The 27152-nt window shown below is 51.3% G+C and overlaps 1 protein-coding gene across 6 annotated transcripts in view; it reads right to left on the bottom strand.

The window, feature by feature from the left end:
• Positions 1–1875: 1875 nt before the first annotated feature.
• The window catches only part of RBPMS (RNA binding protein, mRNA processing factor), a 173018-nt gene continuing 147741 nt past the window's right edge, over positions 1876–27152 (bottom strand). For 2 of the 6 annotated variants that reach the window (XM_055334868.1, XM_055334865.1), the window contains exons 6-9: positions 25356–25486; positions 12809–12878; positions 6521–6624; positions 1876–3849 (exon numbers count right to left, since the gene is read on the bottom strand). In XM_055334868.1, the coding sequence (XP_055190843.1) occupies positions 12816–12878; positions 25356–25486 (194 nt within the window). In that variant the 3' untranslated portion in view covers positions 1876–3849; positions 6521–6624; positions 12809–12815. Of the gene's footprint in view, positions 3850–6520; positions 6625–12808; positions 12879–22410; positions 22639–25355; positions 25487–27152 lie in introns of those variants that run through there. The other 4 variants (XM_055334864.1, XM_055334863.1, XM_055334866.1 and 1 more) reach the window with 3 other exon arrangements.

Genomic DNA, 27152 nt, shown 5'->3' with positions numbered 1-27152 from the left:
ACTGAAGGACACTGGGCCCTCTGCGTCAGCGCCCACCAGACTACTGGAGAGGTACTCCTGGTTGTTGCGGTTACTCAGAACGGAGCACTGTGGGTTCCTCTGCCCCTGGGGTGGGGGGTGGGGGCAGAAGCGGTGGCTAAATGGGTCTGAGTCACCGGCCTCAGGCTGTCCCTGCTTTGGCTTGTCACTTAAATGACCCTTCAGTGAACGCTTGAAGGCTTCGAAGGCTTTGCAGGCTGACGTGGGTGCGAGGTCTGTTGGGTGTGATAAAAGGCATCCAGGAGGGAGCGGACCTACCTGGAGATCCTCCTCCGGGCCCTAGGGCATCAGTGGGTCACCGCGTGCCCCCAGCCAAGCAGTGGCAGAGGCTGCTCTCTGGCTGTCCCATCCCATCCCCTTTCCTCAGGCCTTCTGGCCTCAGCTTTGTCAGCACCGAGAATGGGAAAGAACCTGCTGGGCTGCAGGGTGGGAGGCTCTTGCTTGATCTTGCAGAAAATAATTGGCCAAGCAATAGTGTGACAGCTGGAAAAAGCACTTTATTTTTTAAAATGACAATAGAAAAGTACCTTTAAACAGTTTATAAAAGTATAGTAGGCTGTGTGGCAGTGTGTTTTCCTTAGAAACAAGAGTAGAGAAGTCTCCCCGGGAGCCGTGCGGTGTGGAAGGCATAAGCAGGCTTTGAAAGGGGCCCCCCTCGCCGCCCCAAGTGTCCCCCCCACCAGCTCTTTTGTTGTCTCTCTTGTAAGGACCTTTAGAAGCTGCTTGATCTCTTTATTTCTAGTGGAAAATAGCCAGCTCCCCACCCCAGAACCAACCATGTCATGGTTCAAACACGGAAGTCTTCAGCCCAGCGGGAGAATAAGCCAGGCAGCCAACTGATGAGCTCCATCAGCAGATGAAAATTCTTAGGTCAGTTTATTTTTACACAGGCTCTTCCACCACAAGGGGGGGGGGGGGAGACTGAGCGGTCACCGACTCTGGGAAGGCATCCGCTTCCAGCATCAGACTGGTTTTGAAGTAAGCTGAACAGTGTTCCCTGCAAAGGCCTGGGGGCCGCGCCCTCTCTCTTCGGCCGGCGCAGTGGGTGGTGTCACCGTGGGCGCACAGCCTTCGAGAGAGTGCTGTGACGAGGCTTCATCTGGTGTGGTGCTGCCGCAAGCCAGGACCAGCAGCTCAGTTCAACCAAGGTTTTGAAAAATCACTTGGGCGATAGGAGCTGCCTGTAGCAGCCAGCTAGCTGTGAACGTGTGTGCTTCCCCTGGGGGAGGTGTGCGCAGGTGCGTCTCACACGCAGGGTGAGCCAGTGGCAGGATAACTCACCTCAGACCATAGCAAAACCCACCCAGGCAGTTTGCATGGGCTCCTCAGGAGCTGCCAGGGCTAACGGCGCACGTGGATCTGGAGCGCGAACCGATGAAAGGCTTGTCTAGCTATCAGCGTGTCATCGTGGGAACAGCTCCTGCGGAGTGTCCTCTTAGACCTGGAGGTGCGTACCCAGCCGGGCCGCAGGTCGCCTGCTCCTAACCTCTGACACGGCTTTCTTACATTACCCTGGATCCGGCCAGGCAGGCGGACTGCCGGACGTTCACCATACGATTCCAGAAATTTTGTAATATTTAAAGACATGCTTCGAACATGCATCTTGGAGGAGAAAAAATAGATATTTTTAATTACAAGCATTCAAAAGTCAAGCACAAAAATTGTGATCCAAACCAGTGTAAGATCATCCATCCTCTCATACTTAAAATGTTTGGTATAAAAATACTCACTCTCTTGGTTTATTGTTGACATCTTTTATGTTTTGTTTGAAAATATCTCCAAACTGTACAGAAATGTCAGACCATGCGTTCACAAATAACACACTATTTCTTAAAATTATACAGTGTAAAAGAGTAAAACATTTTTATTATATTTTTTCTTCGAGAAAAACAGATGTGTGATAGAGGCTGTGGCAAAGTCTTGAAGGGACCAAAACTGGGCAAGGTGTTTTCAAGCCTGAAACAGAAAGAGAATGTGTGAGGGGAGAGCTCACCTCCCGGGGAGCGGCTGGGAGCTTCCCTAACCCAGCAGGATGCGTGGACGCCTGTAGGACGCACCGACTGACCCTCCAGAGACCCCTCCTGGGAGCAGGGTTCTCACCGTGGACACACGGGCAGTGTATGTATTTCTTTCTCGCCACAGACATTTCAAGAGCTGCTTCCTGGCATCTGCAAGGAAGTGCTCACGTGTGTTTTGCTTGGTGGCAAACAAAACAAGCCTCTGACTCCTCCCTGAGATTTTTCCTGCCACGTGCGCGGTCCCAGTGTGGTTCTACGGTTTTCCTAATCAAGGCTGCACAGTGAACCTCTACTGTTCTTCTGTCCCTGTTTTCCTGCCGTCTTACCAACACGCTGGACTCATAAAGGTGTGGAAAGGTCTCGGCAGGAGTAACGGCAGGCACTAGAATTCTGTGCAGGGCAGTGCTTATTTGGGCGCGGGAGGAAGCTATGAAGACGGCGTTAGTAACACCCATCTAACTATCCCAAGTGAGCCTTATTTGGGACGATGTGTATTTAGCCGTGAATCCCGAGGTGAGACACCTCCCGTGAACAGTCCGGAACATCACAAACGGGACGATGTTGGGAAATCCTCCTCCTAAGCCAGGCCTGCGCTACTGCTATGACCCGCTACACCGTGGCACAGCCTGTGAGCAGGCGCAGCAGAAAGATCGGACCACGAGTCGGAAGATTCAGTATCATCACCACAAACCTATGGTTCATGGAACACTCTGCCTCGGGAGAAACTGGGGTGCGCTTTCGAGCACAGGATCTGGACATTCAGAGTCTCACCTGTGATGTTAGTGACACTTAACCGGTCCCTTGAGCTTGTTGCCACTATTCGCTAGCTCATCAGTTTAACTCTGCTGCTTCTAGCGAGGCCCAGCGTGCCCCGGGGTGGGAGACGCGCTCCCAGGTCAAGGTCAGGGAGGCCCGGTGCACACAGCACCCCGGTGACTCACTCTCAGCAGAGCTCTCTGAAATGCCAGGACAGAGATTCCGCCTGGGAATCTCCCCTCGGACTGTGTTGCCTCCCCCTGGTGCCCGGCTAAGGACAGGGTCCCGGTCGGCCTGGCAGGTGCCCCGGACCCATGCACAGTGCGTCCCAGCAGGCGCCGCACAGCCGAGATGCTCTGAGCGGGGGCGGACCACGGGCCCACTCCTGAGCGGCATCTTTTTGCCGCACCTGGACTTGGACCCAGCGGCTTGGTCATGATCCACTTTCGCCGCGACGCCGGTACATACCCTTCCTCCTCCTGTTCCTGCAAACCCTGAGCCCCAGCCAAGAGTCCTCCCCGGTCAGGCCACCATTTGGGTGTCCCAAGGAGCATCTTGGACGACTTTTGTCCCTCACGCTACATTCTCCAGCCCAGACACAGTCCCTTGCGTGTAGCAGAAATTCCGACACCTGCACCCTGCTGCACCCTGGGGCAGTAGTGGAAATGGGGGCCACGGACAGCCCGGGGCACATGGCACCGAGGCTCGGTTCCATAGTCTGAATAAGGCCCCTGGCTGAGCCTGGGGCACCCTCAGCAGCCCCCCTGACCTCCCAGTACCCTGTCCCCTTCCCTGGACTCCAGAGCAGGGAGCAAGGTGCATGAGGCTGGCCAACTGTGGCTGATCAGAAAGGCTTTGAAGTGGAAACCGTGGAGAGAGGAGTGGAGAGAGAAGGGGGGACGAGAGCGGATGGTTTCCCGAGCTTTGCCGTAACTGCGCTCTGTAGATAGAACTCTCACATGGGAAAAGAATGCGTCCACATGGCCATAGAGGTTCCCAGACTGAACAGAAGGTCAGAATGTGGCTATTTCAGTCCCTGTAAACAAGGAAGGGGTTTAGTTAAGAACGGAGTTCAAACCTTGGAATGTATTAACAAGGACATTTTAAACAGAATACAGAGACATCCGGGAACACATAGCACCGGGGGGGGGTGGGGTGGGGTGGGGGGTGGGGAGGGTGGGGGGCTCCATTTGCAGATCGGCTCCTCCTCACAGCCTTTCCTGACGGCGGTGGACGGACAGACCGGGGAACACAGATATAAAAACAGCTAGTCGGAGCCAGGTCACAACCATCCCGCTGGAGACCATGGACACTCTCGCCGTCTGAAAGGATATTCTACGATTCTAAAACATGTCAGTTGTCCTTGATCAAAAAGATCAGCCTGTGGCCCTGGGGACTGGGCACAGCTGCTGCTGCGTCTGGGGCGGGAACCCTGCCAGGCCTGGCCGGTCTTTCCCCACTCAGCTCCGGCAGGAAGAAAATCCTGTTTCCCCATCCTACTCCATACACTTGACCTGTTGACTAGTGTAGTCATTTATACCCAAGTCAGATAAGGAATATTCCCCTCTCCTCAGCTCCCAATACACACGTAACATATAGTTTTCATATTATGCCTGTTAGCTTGATCTTTTTAAAACTCAAATACCGATATTAATTTGTAATAAAAGGCCTACTTAACAGTTTAAAAGGTTCATAGGCAAGAGTCTCCAGGGGAACAGTCTTCTGTAGTTGGAAACTGCTCCCCCCTGTTCTATATACACACCCCCACCTGCCCCTTCATGTGCGTGCCCACTGGCCCCAGATGCTAGCACAGCATTGGCAGCAGGCCACTGCCCTGCGTGGGTTCCAGCTCCCACTCCTGGCCAGAGAAGGCTCGGCCTCCTCATAGTCCAGGCCCATGTCCACCCTCCAGGGGCAGGCCAGAAGCAGTGCTGAGAGTAGGCCTCCTCCAAACCCGTTCCTGTACCCCACGGATGGCTCCAGAACTGGTGAGCCCCAAGCTGGGCATGGCTAGTGCCAAGGTGCCCGCCATCTTGTCTGGCCCATGCTGGCCGGCCACTTGTAACCAGATTGTCAGCTGCCCCAAGTCCCAAGGTTGGCCCCTACACCTTTTTTGCTCCAGGTCCCCAGGCCATTGTCTAAATGAAGTCACCGCGTGCTCTAGCTGCTACTGCTTCCTGACTGGGCTCATCTGCATTTGCCCTGGATTACTGATGTTTGGGTCAATTTATTACATTTAAAAAAATCCTTATTCTAACCTGCTTCCAAAAAATTATATGGGTAGCTTTCAACTGGTCTTTTTTATTTATTTTTAAAATATTTTATTTATTTTATTTATTCATGAGAGACACACAGGGAGAGGCAGAGACAGAGGGAGAAGCAGGCTCCCTTCACAGAGCTTGATACGGGGACTCGAGCCGGGGACTCTGGGGCCACAACCTGAGGCAGATGCTCAACCACTGAGCCAGCCAGGCATCCCCCTAATTGGCCTTTTTTTTTTTTTTTAAAAAAAAAAAGATCTTATTTACTTATTTGACAGAGAGCGAGTGAGTGCACACACAAGCAGGTGGAGGAGAGGGAGACTGACCTGGGGCTCAGTCCCAGGACCCTGGGACCCTGACACCTGAGCTGCAGACACATGCCCAACTGACTGAGTGCCCAGGTACCACTTAATTGGTCTTTAAAGTGTGCGAGAGGGGGAGGAGAAAAAAACCAAAATCTTGTCCTTTAAGAAAGTTTTACCAGGGGACGCCTGGGTGGCTCAGCGGTTGAGCATCTGTCTTTGGCTCAGGGCGTGAGCAAGAAATTACCTAAGTCCCAAAAATGTGGTAATGACCTCCTTGGCTAGATCTGCCTGGTTCTCTGTCTTTAGCAGGAATCTTGCCCTCTGACTCATCTTTTCTTCATAGGCCCCTTAGGGATGAAATTCGCCACCTTATTTGGGCCAAGACCTAACCGCTGTGGGCCTGCCCTTGGCACTCCGGTCGTTCCAGGCCAAGTTTTCCAGAGAGACTGGAAGCCCCTCTGTGTGGCAGCCCGCAGGCTGGTCACCTGTAGTAGTAAGACTACGCTTACTACTACAAGCTGGTGGAACGACCAATGAGATGAACAAATCACCAAAACAATACCCAGCAGGAAGGTCCAGGGTCTCGAGGAATTCAGTGAGAACCCTGCCTCATTCAGCTATGCTCAAGGGTAACCATGCTTATTCCAAGAGGCTTGTGAAGATGTCTGCATCATCGAGACACAGCTAAGGTATGTGCAGTACGACTGGATTGACAAGTCAGGAGGAATATACATACTGCATCTAAAAGATTCTCACCAAAACAGTTAATTTCCAAAAAAGGCTGACGGGTTCAAAGGGGAAAGTGTCATGTATGTGTAAGTTCCTGTCCGTGGAGTAGTCCTTTGGGTGTTGCGGCACGAGCAGGTACTGGGCCATGTGCTCCGAGGGCCTGCAGAACCCCTGGCCCTCCCGGGACACCCTGACCTCAGCAGCACGCGGTGGCTGGAGCAAGCCCCGGACTCCGGCAATCTCACCTACAGCGCCCCCTGGAGTCATCGGGGAGGTGCTAACAGCCCCAGAGGCCGAGGACTTCCTCCCACGGGATGCTGGTGGGACGTCCCTACCTACATCATGGTGCCCTGGTGCCCTGGTGCCCTGCCCGGAGCGCAGAGGGCCTGCTCGGCCTCTGACTGGAACTCACCAGCACGCTCCAGTTTTGCAGAACAGCTCGAGAACAGTAGCCATCACTGAAGATTGCATTAATACCCACAAGACAGATTGCAGCCACCATCACACACCTGGAACCTGGGATGGAGAAAGAAATCGCCCATTAACAGCATGCAGGAATTTCCAACCCCCAGGGCCAGTCTGCTGCTGGGGTTCCCTGGGTCCCAAACGGCAGCCTGTTCTGCCTGCGAGCAAAGAACAGAGACTCAATGGCAAAGGGACCAAGGCCTCCCCTGCAGAGCTAAGGACAAGCGCCCCGGGCACAAATCAGTCCACGGGGGCCACGAGCCTAGGGGCTCCCTAGCCCCGGGGCAGGTAAGGGTCAGGGTCGGGAAGGGTATCTGGAGAAAAGGGGGCTGTGCGAGACGTCAAGCCGTCTTCACTCGGTCACCCGAGTAGGCGTGAGTCGGTCATTGGGGCAGGGCTGCACAAGACGAGGCCGCCTGGCCAACGAGGCAAGGCAGCTGTGCAGAGTTCCAAGGGCTGGATCCCCAGGGCTGTTGGAAAGTCCTGTCGAGGAAAGGCACAAGACCTGAAGCCGCCCCCAAAAGAAGAAAAGCCCCGAACCTAACACCTCCAGGAGCTGCCTCCCACCACAGTAACAACTTTGGTCAGCGCAAGGCCACAAAAGCAATTATCTGGGAGGATCCTGTGCTGTCACGTGCACTCACAAGCTAAACTTTGCTCCAACCACCTTCTGGAAAACAAAAACTAAAAGGAACATCTGTGACGAAATCCTATTCCCTAGGGTCTGAGAATTTTGAAATATGAAGGTGCCGAGACCCAGCAAATCATGAATTTTTTTATATTCTTTTGCAGGCACGAATGCCTCTGAGCCAGCTGGTTTTCATGAGAACTCCCGGAGCCAAGGAGGGAAGCCTGCGTCCCTGCACATGCCTGCCAGTGGCCCTGGGCCCTATGGACATCTCTTCTAGGTGTAGCCCCGGCCGTGCTGCTCTGCTGCCTGCAGACAGGGTCACGGACTCGGGCATGTGGGGCTGCGTGAACAGGAGACCACAGGGTGCTCTGCGAACCCCGAGGTCCCCAGAGGCCCCACTGGTCTGCTGGTATGGGAAGATGCCCCCTGGGGTTCAGCAGGGAGGCTAGGCCTGAGTTCAAACCCTCTGCCGGGATTATGGGTGAGGCTGAAGGCAAGACCGCCTGCCTAGGACATCTCTGTTCTCAGAATTAAGGAAAGAGAAAGTTTCTCCCAGATTTTCATTTTAAAAACATCAAAGGATGAGTACATGTAATCCTATTTTCCTAGTAAAAGTTGGGTCATTTGAGGGCAGGAAAAGAAATAATTGTCTTTGCAATAAAACTTGTCAGCTCACCCAACTTCTCCTCATCCCACCCACTCCTGCCAAGAGCCCTTGGTGATGGGAGCGCCCACCGTGCGCCTTCCTGGGATGGCCAGGCCAGTGCGGCACGTCCCACCCATATGGCCACATCCCTCCAGACTGGGCTGAACCCCTTTGGGATGACTCAAGACCAGTGGATGAAGAGCATGGGGACCGTGTGGCACCCACCCTGGGTCCTGGGAGCAGGGGGCATGGTCACCGGGTTGCTCTTTGCTGGTGACAGCAGCAGCAGCACCTGTCTGCGCACCAGGGTGGCCCCCATGAGATGACTCCCCAAACTACAGAAAACACAGAGGCAAGTCCGAACATGTTCATCTTTAACCTTATAGCAAGCACACAGGCCTTCTGAACTTCCCTTTCCAGCCGGGTACATGGGGTGTGGGGTGGGGCAGAGGGAAGGCGCTCAGACCCCACAGCCTGGTCTTCATACTTGGCCACCCTCTTCTACTTCTTCCAGGGACCGGCTAGCAGTTCTCCTGGTGCATCAGCTCGGGGATCTCGAAGGCTCCCTGCCAGACCCACAGAAAACATGACAGGCAAATCCCAGTCTGGACGGCCCTGGGGTGCCATACTAGTGTGCTGGTGTGGCCAGCAGGTGTCTGTGGTGTTTCACCCAAGGAGCGTGGAGGGCACAAGAGTGGTTGCAAGAGGTGCCCCCCACAGTGCTGACACGGTGCAGGTGTCGGGACCATCCCCACCTTTACAACTCATCCAGGAGCCTAAAGGACCGGGGCTCAGGGAATCCGAACTGAGGCTTGTGGCTCGGCTCTGGGGAAACCTGACAGGTGCTCCTGAGGAAGCATCAGCACCCAGGGTGAAGCTGTGCTGGCTGCCTGGGCACACTGTGCTCCCCTAGCACCTCACCCAGCCTAGGCCTGCTGCACCGCAAGTTTGTTTACTGTGACTTGGCAAAGGGGAAGGCAAGACGATGACTGGAGAACTTCAATTATCCTCTAAGCTCGAAAGGGAGTCTGTTCTGAAAAAGGAAGCCCATACGAATCTGGGAAGCTTTGGGTTTCTGCTTGAATGGGAGGTGCCAAGTTGATGCCGACCCCTCTGCTCCCCCATGTCACACATGTCGCAAGAAGCGCCTGCTGGCCCCTAACACCTAACCCACCTACCTTGCTTTGCAATTTTTCCCTTAGCGCTTCTCACTGCCCTACCTCTCATGTTTTATTATCCATATTCTTCCTGTTATAGACAAGGCTTTTTGTCTGCTTTTCTTACTCTTGTATCCTTAGCAGCCAAAACAGTCTCTTGCTGATGTTCATGGGATAAAGACGGTGCCAATGAACTTGAGACACAGAGACTGTGGTTAACAGGAAACCGGGAGTGGCAATTCAGGTGCAAGCACTGCCCAGGGCTTTTTTTTTTTTAAAGATTTTATTTATTTGAGAGCGAGCCAGTGAGAGAATACACGTGGATAAGGGCAGAGGGAGAAGGAAGCTCCTGGTTGAGCAGGGAGCTCGATGCGGGGCTCAATCCCAGGACCCTGGGGTCATGACCTGAGCCGAAGGCAGAAGCTTAATTGACTAAGCCACCAGGCGCCCCTCTCAGGGCCCTTCTAAGGAGAAGGCAGGGGTGCCTGCAGGAGCCACCACCATCTGAGCTCCCAGCTCTGCCTGACATCCAGCATGAGGGGGTCCCCGAAAAATGGCTGCACCGCAAGGCCCTTGTATTCATAGCCAGAGACAGACAAGGCTGTTCCCGCCCAAATCAAAACATGGGGAATACATGGCTTTACATTCCGGCCTTATTATCTCCTGCTGTGTCCTCCCATTTGGTGACGCTGTTAACTGCATGTGCTTATAACTGCTGTTGCAGTCTTGGTCCATGGCCAGGGAAATTTTCGGAGTTCTTAAAGAACGTCCTCCCATGTCAACCCTTGCTCCTAACTTTTTTTAATTTAACTACATTTGGATACCCAACAAGGAAGGCTGTGTAACTCTCATTCCCTGTAAAGAGTTACTAGAAACTTGCTCATGCTTTCCTGTTTTCCACGCGTCTGGGAAATGGATCATTTTCAACGATTATCATGTAATCTGGGGTTGTCTGCCCCCTGGCAGGACTGTTAGCAAAACTCCAGTGATACACAGAGCTTGTAGCCAGACTAAACACCATCAAGCAAGATGCTGAACAAATTAAAACGCCAATGACACCCACCCCTCTGATGGTCTTACTTATGCCACCGATGATGGTGAATATACCCACACTCCCACCTGACTCTGGGGCTTTCCTCACAGGCTCATCCTGTGAAGGTAGGATGCATCCTGAGTGGTAGGCTCTTTGTCTTAAAATGTGTATCCATGACTCCCACCCATAGAACTGGAGTTCTAGGGGCACAGGCCTGGTCTGCACATTTCTGTATTTAGCAACAGCGGACACATGATATAGTTTTACTTAAAGAATAAAGAGCTTGCTGACTTTTCTAATCTAGTCACTGATTTCCCAGTAGGAGTTCAAAGTGAATAAATGAAAATCCCCTGGGGGGCCCCAAGGAAACCGGCCCCAGACTATTCAGAATTCGGATGGGTGGCACCCCAGAGCTCCACATGTTGGAAGGGACGGCCAGTCTGGATCTGCGTATGGGTCATCATGTCGGACACCAGACAGCACTCCTGTTCTTGTCTTCTATCCAGGTGCCATCTTTCCAGAGAGGAAGGAAACCCCCCCACAATGAACAGAGGAAGGCCACGCCACGTGAGCTGGTGATGCCACTGGTGGCACCTAACGTACATTTGGCCTTTTTGCACTAAAGTGTTATGTTTGTTTGTTTTAATTCGTGAAAGACAGAGAGAGAGAGAGAGAGAGAGAGAGAGGGAGAGAGAGGGAGAGGGAGGGAGGGAGGGAGGCGCAGAGACTTAGAGGGAAAAGCACACTCCTTGCAGGGAGCCTGATGTGGGACTCAATCGTTGGACCCCAGGATCATGACCTGAGCCAAAGGCAGATGCTCAACCACTGAACCACCCAGGCGTCCCTGCACTAAACTGTTTATTATTTCACCAGAACCACTGTTCTCAATTCTGATTTACATTTCCCTAGGATTACATAGCCTGGATCATTAGCTCAAGGGCCTGATCCAAGAGACTAGAAGGAGCCAGAGTAATGGATCCACACTTGAACTGGTCTAAATTCAGGCAGGACGGAGACTACAGTCATCCATCCTCCTGCCTAGCTACCCCTCCTCTGCTTCCTTCAGACCCCGAGCAAGGAGTCTGGCTCATGGCTCAAGTTGCACTCAGAACAAGTGGTGCATCTACAGGAGGTGTTCCATCTGCATGGGATTCTACAGCTTCACAAGCCACACTTCGGAAGGGGGAGACTGCTACCCCTCCTTTGGTAGCCAGGGCTGCCTCTAGTCCCTGGTGGATAGGTCTGTGGGGAAGGAAGGATGATCTGGAACAACTTAGGGAGCAGATATAAACAAAGCGCAGGATCTGACTGGCTGGAACCATGCAACTGCTTAATGATCATGCCTTCCTTTAGGCCTATGTAAATGCTTTAAAAAAAAAATCCTTCCTTAGGCCCTATGCCACCACCATCTTCAGTCAAGTGAGACTGCCAAATTCGGAGGTCTTCTCTCATCTTACTCAACTTTCCTATACCATTTGATACTGCTGAACCTAGCAGCTCACCACTGCCCTTCAGGCTCCAGCCCTCACCTACTCCTCTGGACACCGTGCCTTCTCCACAGGCTGCTCATCCTCTGCGGACTCTTTATGTCTAGGTGAGCCTCAAGGCTGCGTCCCACTCACCGCTCTTCCACTCTCATCAACTTTCTCAGCTACCCCCTTATGCCAAATGCCCAGATCTACCTGCATCAATTCTTCTATGAGCTTCAGAATATCCCACTTACCCAATCCTAGGTACCTTGGGGTGAACACCACCAGCCTCTGGAAACAGGAGCACACAGTCGTGGGAGGCAGAGGGCATCGACCATTCTCCCAGTCCTTCCCCCATGAATGGTCTGAAACTGTTCCCCCATTTAAGCTGAGCCTAAGTCAACCGGAGGCCAGTTTTCCCCATATACCTCCTTCAAAAGATCAGCATCAGGTAGAAGCAGGCACATAACTCTGCATGACCTCTCTAGCATTTCTAAAGGGATGAAGGTCTGGTCCCTCCCTGTTCTCATTTCTCTTCCTGTCTTGTGAAGGAATGATATAAACCAAGAGAAGACCATAAGGGCAGAACACCTCAAAGACTTTCCACCACATTAGAGTTCAGAGTAACAGAGCTTTCTTTGTATTTAACAGAAATCCAGTCAAGATACTGAATTAAGAAGGCATTTAGACTTTTACGCATATTATACATTTATAGAAAAAAGATCCACTTGGTGGTTCCCTGAAGCAAGGTTAAGTCTAAAATCAAATGGTGCAGAGATGCCAATGTAGCATATTGTCTCCTTTGAGATGAGAAAGTCTAAGGAAAGCCTGCTAGAAACGGCGCTCTGTCTGCCTTCAACTGAAGGATTAGGGGGCTACACAGATCAGAGCTTACCTAAAGTTCTAATGTGTTCGCACGCAGGAAGTTAATTCTGCTAAATGGCTAGGACTCCCGTGACATTGCCCCCCCTACGTGTGCTGGCGGGTGCTGTCCGCCTGGAGCCAGAGGACGGTGGCAGTTTCATGCTGGCTGCACCTGACACGGAAGCTGGCACTAGCTGCTGATTTAGGAAGTGTAAGACCACGATCTGGGGCCTCAAGTTAGACTTGGACAGAGCACCATCCCCTGCTTCTCCCTTAGTCCCAGGTGACAATCTCCCTGGAGCGATGCACCACCTCAGAGGAGTTCCTCAAGTGACAGGCAGTGACGGGACACGAGCCGCCCACATCCCGGACATCTGCTTTGTACTGGGCCTGTTAAGGCACCTGATGCAGCCGTCCCTCGAGCCAAGTACTTACGTAGTATTCAGCAGAACTGACGGGACTTCCAGCCCTGAGAAGTAGCCTCGGAGGGAGGGAGCCAGCGCATCTGGAAAGACATGTGGAGAGAAGGCTGTGAACCAGGGCTCCCACTGGCCATCCTCATCCTGGGAGCATCCCAACGGGCTGATGGAGCCGGCTCACACATGCTCTCGAGTGCTGGTGGGGGGCGGCTCCCCAAGGGCCTTCCATGGTCCCGACAGAACACCAAACCAAGCCCCCAACAAAGCTCCCCCTGGGGGAGCACACCAGGCCCAGAAGCTCCCTCGCTCCCGCCCTCCTGCCAAGGTGATGGCCAGCCACTACTGCAGCCCACCTGGCCCAGCGAGTCCCTATTTCTGCGCTCGCTCAGTGACACCTAGGCTAGGCAGCAGGCCGCCTCCTGGTTTTCTAAGCAGGTATGGAAACATGCATCTCCTTTGACAAAGGAGGGACAGCTCAGGACCCATCTGTGCCAGTAAGCTGGCCAGGAGAGCTTTGAGATTCTGCTCCTATTCTTTTACAAGAGGAGTTCTGGCTTCTTGGCACTGTGGGGTCTCTGGTACCCCAAGCCCTCTGCTCACTCTGCTGAGGAGGACCTGTAGCCCCATCTTTTCCATTAGGTTTCCAAAGTGGAAGGCCAGTGGCAAAACAAATGGATTGAGTGATGGTTTGTCCACTTGATTGAAGGTTCCCGGTTCTGCGCTGAGGAAATGTGAAGACACAAACCAAAGAGCGAATGTGCTTTGGCTTTAAGAAATGTCCGTCCGTCGGCAATGTTGGTTTTGCCTCAGCCTTTGGACGGAAGAAAGAAATGCCCATTTACCACTGCTCCTCTCATTTTCATGGAGGAGGGATGGCCCCATCACACCCCGAGGGCAACATGGGAAGCTGGGAGTGCGGGACGGAGAGCAAACTACATCAAAAGGGAATCCTGCTCAAGAGAGCTGGACGGCTCCACGGGGACTGGCATCCCCCCAGTGTGGCAGGAGGAGAAAGATGGATCTTTTACCTGGGGCTGGCCCGAAGTGCTTCTAGAGTAGAATGCAATGCTGGAAGGAATCTTACCCTGGCACATCTACTTTGACAGTTTAATAAAATAGATGTTACAGCTGAGGAAATCCACTGAGATCTGGGTATTGTGAATGACATCCCCATGGGCACAGAACCCCACCAGGTCAGGCAGGATCCAGGGCCCAGGCTCTACTTGCTCTCGTAACATGTCTAGGAGGGGGCCCCAGACAGAGCTCACACAGGATCCCAGCCTTCGGTCTTGGCGCACATGCAGAAGTCCTCAGCATTTCCTTATACTCCATGGGCCTCCTTCACAGGGTGGCTCCAGGGTAAGGGGATACACTGGGGCACTCTATCTCAACCTCCTTACTTCCTCAGGAAATGAAGACTTAAAAGGACCACAGATGCGTTTTGAGCTTCTGCCCATACCAGGAATGCGGCTCAGGGACCTTGGGCCAGCCTCCCATGAGGGATCCTCTGGTGGGGCGGGGTCCACACTGGATATTCCTAGAAATCAGATCACCAGCATGAAGGGGTCCCCTGCATCGAGGGAGCAAAGCTATATTCCTTGGAAGCTGGTGGTGGCTGAAGTTCACCACACTTCTGGTACTGAAGTTCATTTAAGGCAGGGTCAGCTTCATCTTCAGCATTCAATAGCAATTAAGGGAAGGAGGGACCAGAAACTCTTTGCAAGCAGGGAGGCTACCAAACATGTCACTTGGGGAATTTAGGAGTATATGCAGGATAAAGAAGAAAAAAACAAAGAAGATACGTGTGGGAGAAAGGGAAGGAAGAGGGAGAGAGGAGTACAGATGTTTAGGGGGAGGGGCAAAAGTGAGGAGAGGGTGGGTAAGAGAAAGACAAAGAAAAATTTCATACCTACCCATGGCTTATGGCTTTGTGCATCTGAATCCACTTGCTCACTAAGCAAAGGGCAGAGTTGGAGCTGCCTTCCTGGGACAGGTGGTAAAGGAGGGGACGGGGGCACAGCCTCATGGCAGGTGAGGGGCTGGGAACCTAAACACACAGCAGGAGGGGATGGGTCTGTGTGCACTGGAGTCGCAGGGAGCGCAGTGGTGGCAACTGGTGCTGCCTGGGTGTAGGGCTGGGGCACTGAGCCCCAAGAGGCCAAGACATGTTGGTGTTTCAGAGACACAGGAAGAGGGGGTCTGACCAGGGGGTGGGGGCGCAGTGGATGGCATGACTTTCAGTGACAGTGACTGAGAGAAGGAAGCCCTTCATCTCCCACACCCACCCCAGCCTCAGCCAACCTCTTGCACATGCTGGCCTCTTCACCCACACCGTCCTCACACCCAAGCCCTGCAGTCAGCCTGGTCTAGGACACCCGAGCACTCCAGGGGGAGAAGCAGGCTGACTGGGCTGTGGGGTCCAGGATAAGTCGTACTTAGTTCAGCGCAGCTGAACCTGGCCCACTGGCTAATTCCTGGGGATGATGTGGTGGTAATGGAATAAACAGAGGCCCTGAAATTCATCACTCTGCGCCCCGTGGCTTGGACACCACTGCCCCTGCCAACAGGGTGGCTCCTCTCACTGCATTCCACAGAACTCCAAGCCTGCCTAGCCACCTCTTTCAGGTCTGAGAGGTGCAGTGGCACCCACTGCCAGCAGAGGGCAGTGCCCCCCAAGACCAAGCCTGAGCTTCTCCCACACATTTCTGCTCAGCAGAGCAGATCAGTAGAGCTCCTGGGCAAAACGGAGTTCAAGCAGCAAGCAGCTGGTCCGGGTGAACAAGCAGTTTTGTGCTAACTACTGCTGACCTCCAGGGTGTGGGGGGTATGTGACACCCCACTTGGGCTGCTTGTTCTGCTGTGCTTTCTGGCCCCACGTCACCCACAGCCACTCGTGCTCATTGCCCAAGGGGCTGCTTTAGTGCATCATAAACACTGGGGAAACTTGTGGTCCCTTAACTCCTCCACAATTCAGCAGGGATCAATCTAGCCAGTTGACCTTCATGTAAGACATGATCCTGTCTAGAGAAAAATGCACGAGCTGGCCTGTACCCTCACACATGCACACACTGCATACCTACAATCCTGCATACAGTGTCAGGAGCTTCTGAAGTCCCTATAAGAACCTCTAATAACATATGTGACCCAAACCAACACTGATACTTAGGAAGACCCTGAATGAGCAGCACAGTGTAGAGCGCTAAGAGACGAATTATCTGTGCTGTGCCCCCCACCCCTCCCTTCTAGTGGCTGCCTGTCATCACTACACTGGCCCTTAGAAACAGGCATGGGAAGTGCCTGCCAGGTGCCTGCCTCAGTTAATGGCAGCAGTTATTAGTAAATGCTCCTTGGTTCAGCTATTTTCTTCTCCATGAAATAAAGGGATCAGTCTAGACCAGTGGTTCTCAGAGTATGGTCCGTGGCCCATGGTGTCACTGACCTTGTCAGAAATGCAGAAGCTCTGGGAGAGAAACCCAAGCCTCCCTGCATGTCTCAAGCCCTTCCAGAGATGATGATGCACATGTCCAAGTTTGAGAAACACTGCTTCCATATGAGGTTTCCAAAGTGTGGCAAGAAGTACGCTGTCTAGAGATGCTCTGTGGTCAAGGAGGTTGGAGAGAAATGCAGTCTCTGCCCCTCTGGTGGATGCATGTTAGAGACTCTGAGAAGTTCAACAATGAAGAAACCCGTTTGACTTAATTTAACCCTGGGTTTCCCAAGTGTATCTGCCCACAGAATCTTTTTATTATGTTCACCTGTAGGTGCTGAGAAACACTGGTGGGGAAGGCCCCTTCCAGTGGTGATTCTGTCATCACCTGGGAGGCTCAGGCATGTGAACGTGGCATCCAACTTTCTAGCTCTTAACAAAAGTAATCAGAGCTGGAAGATCACCAGACCAGCTGGTGCCCTAGATGTCTGATCTAATCTATAAGCAGCAGTGAAGATTTTCTTACCTTTCCTGATGCAGGTGCTGTACCTGAATACAGATTTCCCCAGCACCATCTATTCAGAGGCGGGCTCCCCCTTTAAGGCATGGATATTCAGGTTTCTATACGTAGGGTCCCTGATCTGAGATGGGGGCACTGTCTACCCTGCAGGGGCTTTCCCAGCACTGAAACAATAGCAACCAGCCACTCACACATTCTTTAGTTATAACCAAACCGGGCCCACTCACTCCAGGCCTAAGGATCCACTCTGAGCAGCAGAACCAAATAAAGCATGCCAGATCCTGTGGCAAACTTTGCTGAAGGCTGCCAGGCTAAGGAGAGGCTGCTAAGCCAGAAGCACACTATGGTCCAAGAAATTCCAAACTCACCAAAGAGACTAGATTGATCTGCAATACAAAAATGATCTTTATGGGACGATCATGCGGTTCTTTAAAATTGCACCCCTGCCCCATCTAATACAGTGTTCACCAACACTGGAGAAACACTTTTTAGGAATTTCTGTTTCATGAAATGAGGCCCACTGAGGATCACTTTGAAGGAACATCTGCTCTCCTGTTCCCACCCCCACCCCCAAACTGCCAGCCCACCCCCTCTCTCAGCAGACATAGGGCACAAAATATAATCACCATTCTCTCCTCTTTGGCATCTAATACTCCTTGTTTAGGGCAATTAAAGAAGTTGCCATTACGTAGGCAAAATGTCAAGATCTATGTGAACTGGTCCAAAGGTTAAGTCAGCCATCCGACCTACCCCAATTGCCAGAAAGGAAGGGAGCCAGTCAGTCCTGGCAAAAGTTATGCTCCGGCGTGGCCTTCTGCCCCTACAAGATCTCCCTCTCTGGATAGTGGCACACCACCGAGGCCTGAGCCCAGGCAGTGACCAGGTCTAGACCCTGTAAACACTTCCTGCTAAGACTGGTCAAAGCGGGGCTTAATTAACCATAAGCCCTCAGGGATAATTTTCTCTCCTGGGCTCTTAACACTCTGTCTGTCCTAAGCACAAGCCAGGTTCTTGCTTCCAAACAGGCATGTGAAATGTGCTCAGACATCTCAGAAGTTCACTCAAGACGCCACTTGGGTTGAGGGCACCCAAGCATATAACATCCTGTGTCAGATTAAGTCCATAGTGGCTGCTTGTCATCCATATTTAATTCTGTCAGTCTGTTAATTTTTAACTATGTTTGCTATCAAGGACCATTAGAGGTCCCCAGGAGCCGAGCCCAGTGAAGCGCAAAGTACTTCATGGCAGAGTGGATGAGGCTTGAGGTTGGGGCGTCCCACTTTCCCTTCCTGTCACCGAGCTCTGGCCTTCCCCACCAACAGCACAAATCCTGAATAAAACATGATCCCATTTGGAGTTGATTTGCCTTTTTTTCCCCTGTCAGAATTGGTTTTCTTCAAGAAGTTCACTTTCTTTTTATGAAGGCTACATTTTCTATTTCCCAACTTTCTTTGTAGCCTTGGTTTTGTTTCCAAAGCAGTTAGTGAATTCTGACACACTTTTAGATGGTATCTGGGTGCCCATTCCTAGGAAAGAGGCCCAACTCCGGGTGGCTGGCCAGCTGGCTGAACCAGAGCCTCGCCTCAGCACACACCATAGCCATGGGCCACCATTCTTGCAGTGCCACCAGCGGCGCTCTTCCCCGAAGAAGAGAGGCTGGGCCCTTGGTGTTCTCTTGGTGGCTGCTGGTCTTAAGTCCCTATAACTGCTTCTAATGCTACAGAGGGAGGGCTCAGGAGCCTGTGGGCCATGCTAGATCATGTTCTAACAAAAAGGAGGAAACAGAAGAGCTAGGTTAATAATTATGACTCCATGCTAATAAGCATTTCACTCTTTCCCTCCAAATGACCCCATCAAGTAGGTACTCATTCTTCCTACTTATAGGTGAAGAAACTGAGCTTCAATGAGGTTAAAATAAACTTGCTTAAAATCCCAAACATAGCACAGTGGGTGGAAACTGTTATTAAAACTGGCCTGTTTGAATTTAAAACATGGAGGCCCAATTCCGTGCCCCACCCTCTACACCATCCTACTCTGACAGACCACCTATTTGTTAATCTCAAGGGCAAGGCAGGTCCATGGACTCAGGAAGGGGCTCTCATTGCGAATGAGGTGGGGGTGGGGGTGGAGAGGGAGTCCTAGGCTCTAGGAAGTTTAGCCTTACAAAGGACAGAATGAAACATGCTTAAAAGACCTGAAAGACTGCGCCAAATGAAGGAAACCCTGTGCCCCCCCCCCCCCCCCCCAGCCAGAAGAGGCCGCTCTCAGTCACAGCAATGGGGAATTTGAGAAATCTTGTTGGGATCCACAAGCAATGGCTAGGGCCACAGCACTAAGGCTCAGCAGTAGCAGCTCTGACCAAAGAAACATCTACCCCTGGGGAACGCTGGCTGAAGGATTTGGGACTGAAGACGCCAGTGAGGGCGGGCCCAATGTTTCGGGCTCTCACTGCCTTATAAGAGCTCCCTCATTCTCCAGATACCAAAGAGCAAAAGAAGAGAGGAGGTGATAGAAAAGGTAAAGAGGTCATTTGCTTGGTCAGGGTGGGACCCCCCAGGGCTCAGCTACAGGACTATGCAAAGAGTAACTTCCCAAGGCACAAGAGGTACTGGTGCCACCTGAAGTAAGGCTGCAGAGAATTCTAGCAGATGGACTCTGGGAAGAATGAGCCCAAGAGTCTGGGCAGGAATGGGCAGGATGACTCACGGGTCTTTCTCTCTTCTCCAGTTTCTCTGATAGGGAAGCAAGATAAGGCAGCAGCTGTAAAGTTCGGGGACAACGGGTTTGAGTAAAAGCACACACAGGAACCACTTGGTCTCTCTGGGAATTCAGCTGTTTCCTACTCTTGATCTACTTCCTGTCAGGGAGAGGTTTTCTCCTGACAGGCGTGTCCGGGCCTGGCTGTGGGGGGAGACTTTCTAAGGGGACAAGTCCTCCCGGTGCTGGCACAGGCTGCAGAGACCTCGCTGGTGGGTGTAGGGCAGGTGCTGTCACTCTGGGGGGTATCCCCTGATGCCTCATCTTGCTCATCTGTCCCTCATTTATTCTTTCCAACCTCTAGCCCTCCATTTGGCTGCAGCCATGAGGACTCTGCAGCCGCCTCAGTGTTGTCAAGACAGTGCTGGATGCCCGTAGCACCGGAACCATCACAGCCGCATGGGTAGCTAGTCCTAGGTTGCCTTCTCCTTGTTAAAAACTCACACAGCTCCTTAAAAGGCTAATGTCTGAGGCCCTTCCTATGTGCCAGGCACGCTTTCTTGTTCTACATGAAGGATTATTAGGCTCACTTTACTGAAGCCCAGAGGTTAAGGAACTTGTTCTGTTGTGGTCACACAGCTTGAAAGTGGCAGAGCCAATGTCTGACCAAGTAGCTCGCGGCCTGCACTTCCAACCCTATACATCAGCCAGGCTCAGTTCTTCTGAAGGACTCGAGTTCCAGCACAGGCCAAGCCTTATGATTCATGAGGCAGACGGCAGACACAGAGACAGCCCAGAGATGGTGCTGGAAAGGGAGAGGGGGGCTCTGTGCTCCCTGCTAAGTGGGAGACACATGCCCAGGGCACACAGGAGGCCGGCGCTGAGAGCACAAGGCCTGGCTGGCCTGCCCTGACCTGGCCTCCTATGGGAGTTAAGCCAGGTGGCTCCCCAACCCAAAAGCTGAGCAAAATCAGGAACTAGACGGGACTAGCACGCTCAGGAGACAAGAGCACCCAGGGGCAGTTTCTCCTCACAGTCTGACCTTCACGGAGCTGTAGGTTTAAAGGGAAAGGTACATATCAGAGGATTAACAGTTTCACAGTTATCTAGAGCCTTGAGCCTACAAAGGCAAGCTCTGGAGCCCCTCAAAGCTATGTGCTTCCAGAATGTCACAAGCCCCGGGCTGCAGGGAGACAGTAGCTGCTGGACAAAGCCAGGCCTCAAGGACCAGGTCTCAGGCGGTAAGAGCTGATGCCATCCAGGAGGCACAGAAGCAAAGGTCCCAGGTCTCCCAAATCTTCTTCCCTTACTTTTGCAAGGCTGTGGTGCTGAACCCCCCTGGCCCAACCCGGCTTTCATCCACCTGACTGGCTGCAGGACCTGCCACTTCCAGCACTGGCTGGAAGCTGAAGTGGTCTTACTGTGTGAGTCCCACCACGTGCCTGGGCAAGAGGCATCACTGCCTTGCTGCTGGGGGCTGTGTGCTCCCTGGAGTCCACACTCACACCTGCCCTGCTTCCCGCCTCCCTCAAGACACTCCCTTGAGCTACGAGCTTCAAATATACCCCGTGCCAAACCAGATGCTCTTGTGTCTTATTCTCTATGGGACAGAGTTAGTGACAGAGGAGACACTTGGTGAAATTAGTTTTTAAAACAAAGTTTAAAGATTCAGTTTGCAGTTGCCTTTTGCTGCTGGGTCAATGCCTGGATGTGGTGGGTGGGTACGTGGCTCTGCTGTGGGCCCCCACATGCCCTTCCTGCCCCATGACCTCTCTTGCTTCCCCATGTGGGATCACAGTTCTCATGGTCCATTTCTATGCTGATTGTAGGTTTAGCCTTCACAGTTTTTCCACTGTGTCACAAGGCACTTCTCAAGGGGCAAGACTTGCCCTGGGGAGTCTCTCAGGCTTTTAAGACCTTCTGTCCTCTCACAGGTGATGGGCTCTGGCCGGAAGCTGGGCAGCATCCCTGGAAGATCGTCTGCTATCACTCAGGGCAAATGAGGCCTTTGAGAAAGAGATAGGTGCCCAGAACTTGCTCTCAGGACTACTTACCTGTATAAGATTTGGGCCCAACAAGCTGGCTCTGGTCAAGGGTAAATGGCATTCTGTTTCTAGAATGTGATGAGAACAGTGCACTTTATTGGTTTTCTCTCTGCATCGTCAGCAACAAGACTAAATGGCAACAAGTAGCACTGAAGGGGCTGGAAACGGCTGAGATGTGTGGGTACAACCTGGCAGGACTGCTGTTCTCTGCTCGAGAGGACGACTTTCCTAAAAGCCACGGATGAAACCTTCCCTCCTGTTCACAGGGACTCACAGAATATATGCAATAAATTTCAATTACCAATGACCTGGAGAGTAAACAGGATGACCAGGTCTAAACATGTTCACGATCTTCTTGGAAATCAGCCGTTTGCTGCATCAGATATTTCCTTCATCTTTACGAATGACACAGCAGTAGTGCAGTCTTCAATCCCACTGCCTCAGGCGATAATGCCTCAGAGATAGGATGTGGTGTCAAATAAGCATCTTCAATTTAGAGATGGAGGCACCAGGCTGGAGCTGAGCTACAAGACGAAACTCCTGATCTTCAATGACAGTCTCTGCCCCCTGGGTCCTCTCTGGATCAGGGTGGATAGACTGGAAAACACATCTAATTTGCTTCAAATGGGCTTCTGATGGCGAGTCACACTATCTCTGCTGAAGCAAGATCTCCTGGGAGCGGTGACCCACAGACACTAGACAGAGAATCTTCCAACGTGCAGCTCGTGATGGTTTGGGAGCCCAAGAAGAGACCAGCAACAGTAGTGAGGCCTCAGCTCCAGGCTGGGTCTCCCCTGGAGACTCTGAGGCCACCTCCCATGTGGTATGTGCTCAGCGTCACAGACCCAATTATCCCATAATCTCAGAGATAACCTCTCAGCTCCAAACTCGCATCACCATGAAAACAAAACGCTGCAGTCTACTTGAGATAATTTTTGCTCTGATTAAAATTTTTATTGAAATCTCTCAAATGTTACCAAGAAATAATTTTTGCAAAATAGGGGAAAAATAGCTAACAAGCAAATTCAACATGGGAGCTCCCTCTGCTGGTCTGCAGTAGGTTGATATGTTACAAACACATTCCCAGAGACAAATCTAATTTGCTGGAGAAGTGGACAAAAGACAGGTGTGTTGGGCTTTGCCTCAGGAGAGAAACACTAGAAGAAAAAAAAAATCCAAGTCTCAAAACAGAGCACAACATTGCTAAGAAAAGCAAAATAATATAAACACTTCTCCAAAGACATACAGTAAGCTCTCCAAACAAAACCAGAATCATCCACTAAAGGGATGCTCCATTTTAGTCTTCCCCACTGCTCTATTCTCTCAGGCCCTTTAGGTGAAGGTTAAGCTCTGATTCCCTTGTCTTTGCCTCCAAGTCTCTTCTCACAGGCTTCTCATCTACTTAAAGAAGAAAGATCCAAGGAGTCAGTAGAGCGAGGCCTTTCCAAAATTCCAACAAAGAATAAGTCTTTGGTGAGCCAGCACTGAGGTGTGGAAACAGCAAGGCCTGGGATCAGGTGACCTGGCTCCAGTCACAGTAGAGCCACTCACGACTTTTGAGAACTCTCCATCTTCTTTGGTCTGTCTCCTCAACTGTAAAATGGGCCAGACCTGCTGATCGGGAAAGCCTCTACCAGTTCATTCTAGGAGTCTCATCTTGGACAAAGAAATTTAAATAGCCATATCTGTTCATGAGCCTTTAGAATACAGAACCCAAGCTTGCGCTGGGAATGACTCCAAACAAGCTGTGGGGTTGAGCACAAGGATCTCTCTGATTTCAGATGAAAGTTCCACCAACTCTAGGACCGATGTGGCGGAGCCAAGTGGATTCCAGGTTGAGAAAGTCTCAAGATCAAGGAAGAACTCACAGGGGAGGGTGCCACCATGGGCAATACATCCCACCAAGTCCAATGGTTGAGTCCATCTAATCTTGGCACTGTCTCTAACCTTTCTCACAATGGGCATGGGTTTTCTAATCCCTAAGACTCTCAATTCCTTTTTCCACCTACCCCCAGACATACTTTGGATTTCACCCATTATATGAAACAAGGGCAAGTTACCCAGATGTTATTAAGGCCCAAAAGCCATCATTCCCGGTCCTTTATGGCCACTGTTAATTCTTGCTTTTCCAGGGCAATAGTGAAAAGCTTTACTGATTAACAAAGCCACCAACACTCAAAATACACGGCATACTTGGCACTGTTCCATGGTACTAGCAACATTTGCCTCAACTGTCTGTTAATCTGTATTTAGGCAGTCTAGGAAGAGGAAAGGAAGACCAATCCATGGATAGTGGGGGCGGGCCCAACAATAGGGAGGGCCTTTCTGAGTCATTCCCCATCATCTATGAAGTTACCCCCAAGGCCACCGCAAACATTTCAATGACTCAGCAGAAGATATTCAAGGGCTCATATTTTGTCCCTTCTCCCTTCCCACCTACAAGGACACTGAGCCCTGACAAGGACTGAGGTGGTAGCAGCAGTGAGGGAAGGGAAAGCAGAAAGCACAGCTGATATGGTCACTGGGCATCAGGCTCTAAATCCTGCTGCTACCACAGGTCACGTTCTGTGCTAGGTGCTCTCAACCACCATCATCTACTTTTCCCTCACCATTGATTCGACTTTCTACCTCCTTCTGCCAACACCAGGGGTCATCACTTCAGGGGCCTAGGCACCAAGGCCCTCTCTTTGTAGTTTGCCTGTGCAGCAGCAGGGAAGCTGGGCTGTCCGTGTGTGCAAAGAGCAATGACAACTCAGCTGGAACAGAGTGGAAGCATACGCAGCCAGCACCACGCCTGACCCCGCAGCCTATAAGGATGTTAGTTAGCCAGGGGGTTGCCTGGCCGTGTTTTATAAAACCCTGTGAGTTCTGTACAACATGAAAGAGTTTTAAGTCAGAAGGAAGAGTTTTCTGGGAAACTATATTTCATCCAGCCTTGTAAATAAACACTAAACAAAGAAGACAAAAATCCCCAACCTGCCTGTCTAGGCCAACTGTTTTTTTTAGAAACGAGGCTTTCCTGCTTTTAGAGGAATTTCACGTGCATTAAGACGAATGAAATTTCATGCTTTCTTATTTGCTATTGATCATCACTCTGAACCCTAATGGTTATCACTACTGTTTGTACTAAGAGCAACGTTTTTCTTTTCACAGGGAGAGGAGGGGCTGCTATGTAGATCGTAATCTTTGTGAAGAAACCAGGGAGTTTATAAAACTCAGGCTATTATTAACTCAGAAGGAAAGTAAGTCCAGAGGCCCTCAGCTTAACCTGTAATTACATTCTCCACACTACACTGTCCCTCCTTTTTCTACAGGGCTTCCTCGAGGTGGCAGAAAGAACCCCTAATCTCTCCTGTAACAAGTGTAAGCTATCCTGGAAACTTCCAACTTTTCCCTTCAGTCACTGAATCTCCTAGAACACGAGAGCAGCAATCTCTCAGTACGCAGGTACAGAGACGTGTAACTCCTGCACAAGTGCACACCTTCCTCCGCAGCCCTTGCACACGACCAGGCACACACACACACACACACACACACACACACACACACACACACGACCGTGTTCTAGTGACGCCCTCTGGCTGGCTGGGGAGGGAACCTGTGCCCAGTCTCTCGTGTGTGACATGAGGGTGAGATCATTAAGGAGGAGAGAGGTGTCATCTGGGGCAAACATCAGGCAGTGGGTGATATCATTGCTGTCAGACTGTCCTCAAATCCCGGAGGAGTGTCAGCTTGATTTAGAGGGGATCATTAATCTCCTGAAGGTGGGTCTGTTAGCTGGATAGGTGTTAGTTGTACGGTGTGCTCTGGGGAACCGAGTTGGAAAGGACTGGTGATGGGGTGAGTGAAGTCGTGGCCGATGGGTATAAATTACCTGGGCATGCAGTGAAGCGGGATAGGTGAAAGCAGGAGGAGGTAGAGCAGGCGCTAACTCCGCTGGGTACAGAGGGTACGGGGCCCACACTTCAGGGCTACTGGGGTAAAGTGCAGGCACTGTGAGCTCGTCTGCAAGAAAAGAATAAGGGAAGAGTTAGTGGTTACAAACAGCTACTTTCAAATCAGAAACAAAACACCATAAATAACCCCACACCCCAAACAATGTCAGAAGTCAAATTACTCTCATTCTTTTAATAACCTGTTGGTTTGGGTCCTGAAACTCTAAGCAAGGGAACGGTAAATACAAAGTGAAAAAAAGCAACAGGCATCTGCTGCCTGTCTGGCCTGCTGGGACCTCAGGCCTGGGATCTGCCCTGGACACTCTGATGTCTTTCCAACTACAGTCGGGGGAACATAAGAACAGTGGGGATTTCCTGCACAAAACCGCACACGTGGCCCTCTAAGAAAAAGAGGAAGAAAGAGGATGGGTAGGAGATATCCCATGAAAATCCACTGCAGAGAGAATTGGGAGAACAATGGTTTACTGGCAGGGCCATGACAGGCCAGAACGACTGTAGGACTTCTGTGATTATCAGAGTAATGAGTAATTACTACTGACAAATAGATCATGGTCACCAAGCACTTCCCATTTAGCCCAGGGAAGCACAGGGCCAGACACTGTGCCTACAGGGCATTTAAGATGTCAAAAATGCAGAGAACAGAAGTGAAAAAGCCTGGAGTATCTTGATTAAAGTTAAGCTCCACAAAGATGCAATTTAGAACATTCCGTAGTTGCTGCTTACACTGGTCTAAATTTGATTCCATTCAGGTCAAGCTGCAGTTTGCCAGATTGAAGGGCAAGTGCCCGAGGCTCAGAATGTATCAGGAAGCAATCCATTAAAGTAACAGAAAACACATGAGGGAGCGTCTCCGCAAAGAAAAAAAAAAATCACCAATCGATAGTTATGAATCTGGATTCTGGAAGCAGCAATCTCAATATGTGCTTTTATCACCTGTCAAAATCTGAAATCAAGTAGGCCAAGGATGCTAGCTGGGACTGCTGAAGGAGTCAGGAAAAGGCGACTGTCATAAAGCCATTAGTGACTCTGCCATTCAGGGCTTTCCAGAAGTCCAGAGTGCATGTGACCCAAGGTCAACAGAGTCATTTCACTCCTTCCCACATGTAAGAAGCCACCCGAGGGCTGCTCATTCTGGGTCTTCCTCATGCTCCCAGCCTCCCCCCTCTCCCAAACTGTGGCTGTGGGCAGGGGGCTAGAAACAGAAAACCTATCCTGAGTGTGATGTGGGGAGTGCTCTACGGAGCAACCAGAAAGAAGCTGAGCCTGTGGGTGCCTGTGGACCTGGTGAGTTTTTCCCACAGTCAGCATGGCAAGAGCTTCTGAGAAGATGGTGGGAGTCCAGGGCTGATTGAGGACTATCCCTTCAGAGGGCTACACTGTGGCTGGATGGACTCCCTGACTCAACAAGGCAGTTTAAATGTCCTCTTCAGACCTGATGAGGGGAGTGCAGCCTGCTTGTAGATTAGGCTGGAGAGTGTAGCCCAAAGAGGAGACTCACAATTATTATTTGAACAGGAACCCACAGCAATAAAAATAAATAAATAAATAAATAAATAAATAAATAAATAAATAAATAAATAAATAAATAAATAAAGGAACACACAGTAACATCCTAAGCTTCTTCAAATGATCAGGTCTATACCATCTACCTCCAGTTCTAGGGTGTGTAGGTGTTTCTAGTTTCGGTCAGAAAATTCCTTATGGAGGGGTCAGGA

This window comes from Nyctereutes procyonoides, unplaced genomic scaffold (genome assembly GCF_905146905.1).
Source record: "Nyctereutes procyonoides isolate TBG_1078 unplaced genomic scaffold, NYPRO_anot_genome, whole genome shotgun sequence".
Classification (NCBI taxonomy): domain Eukaryota; kingdom Metazoa; phylum Chordata; class Mammalia; order Carnivora; family Canidae; genus Nyctereutes; species Nyctereutes procyonoides.
This window is presented reverse-complemented; position numbering and strand designations above follow the sequence as displayed.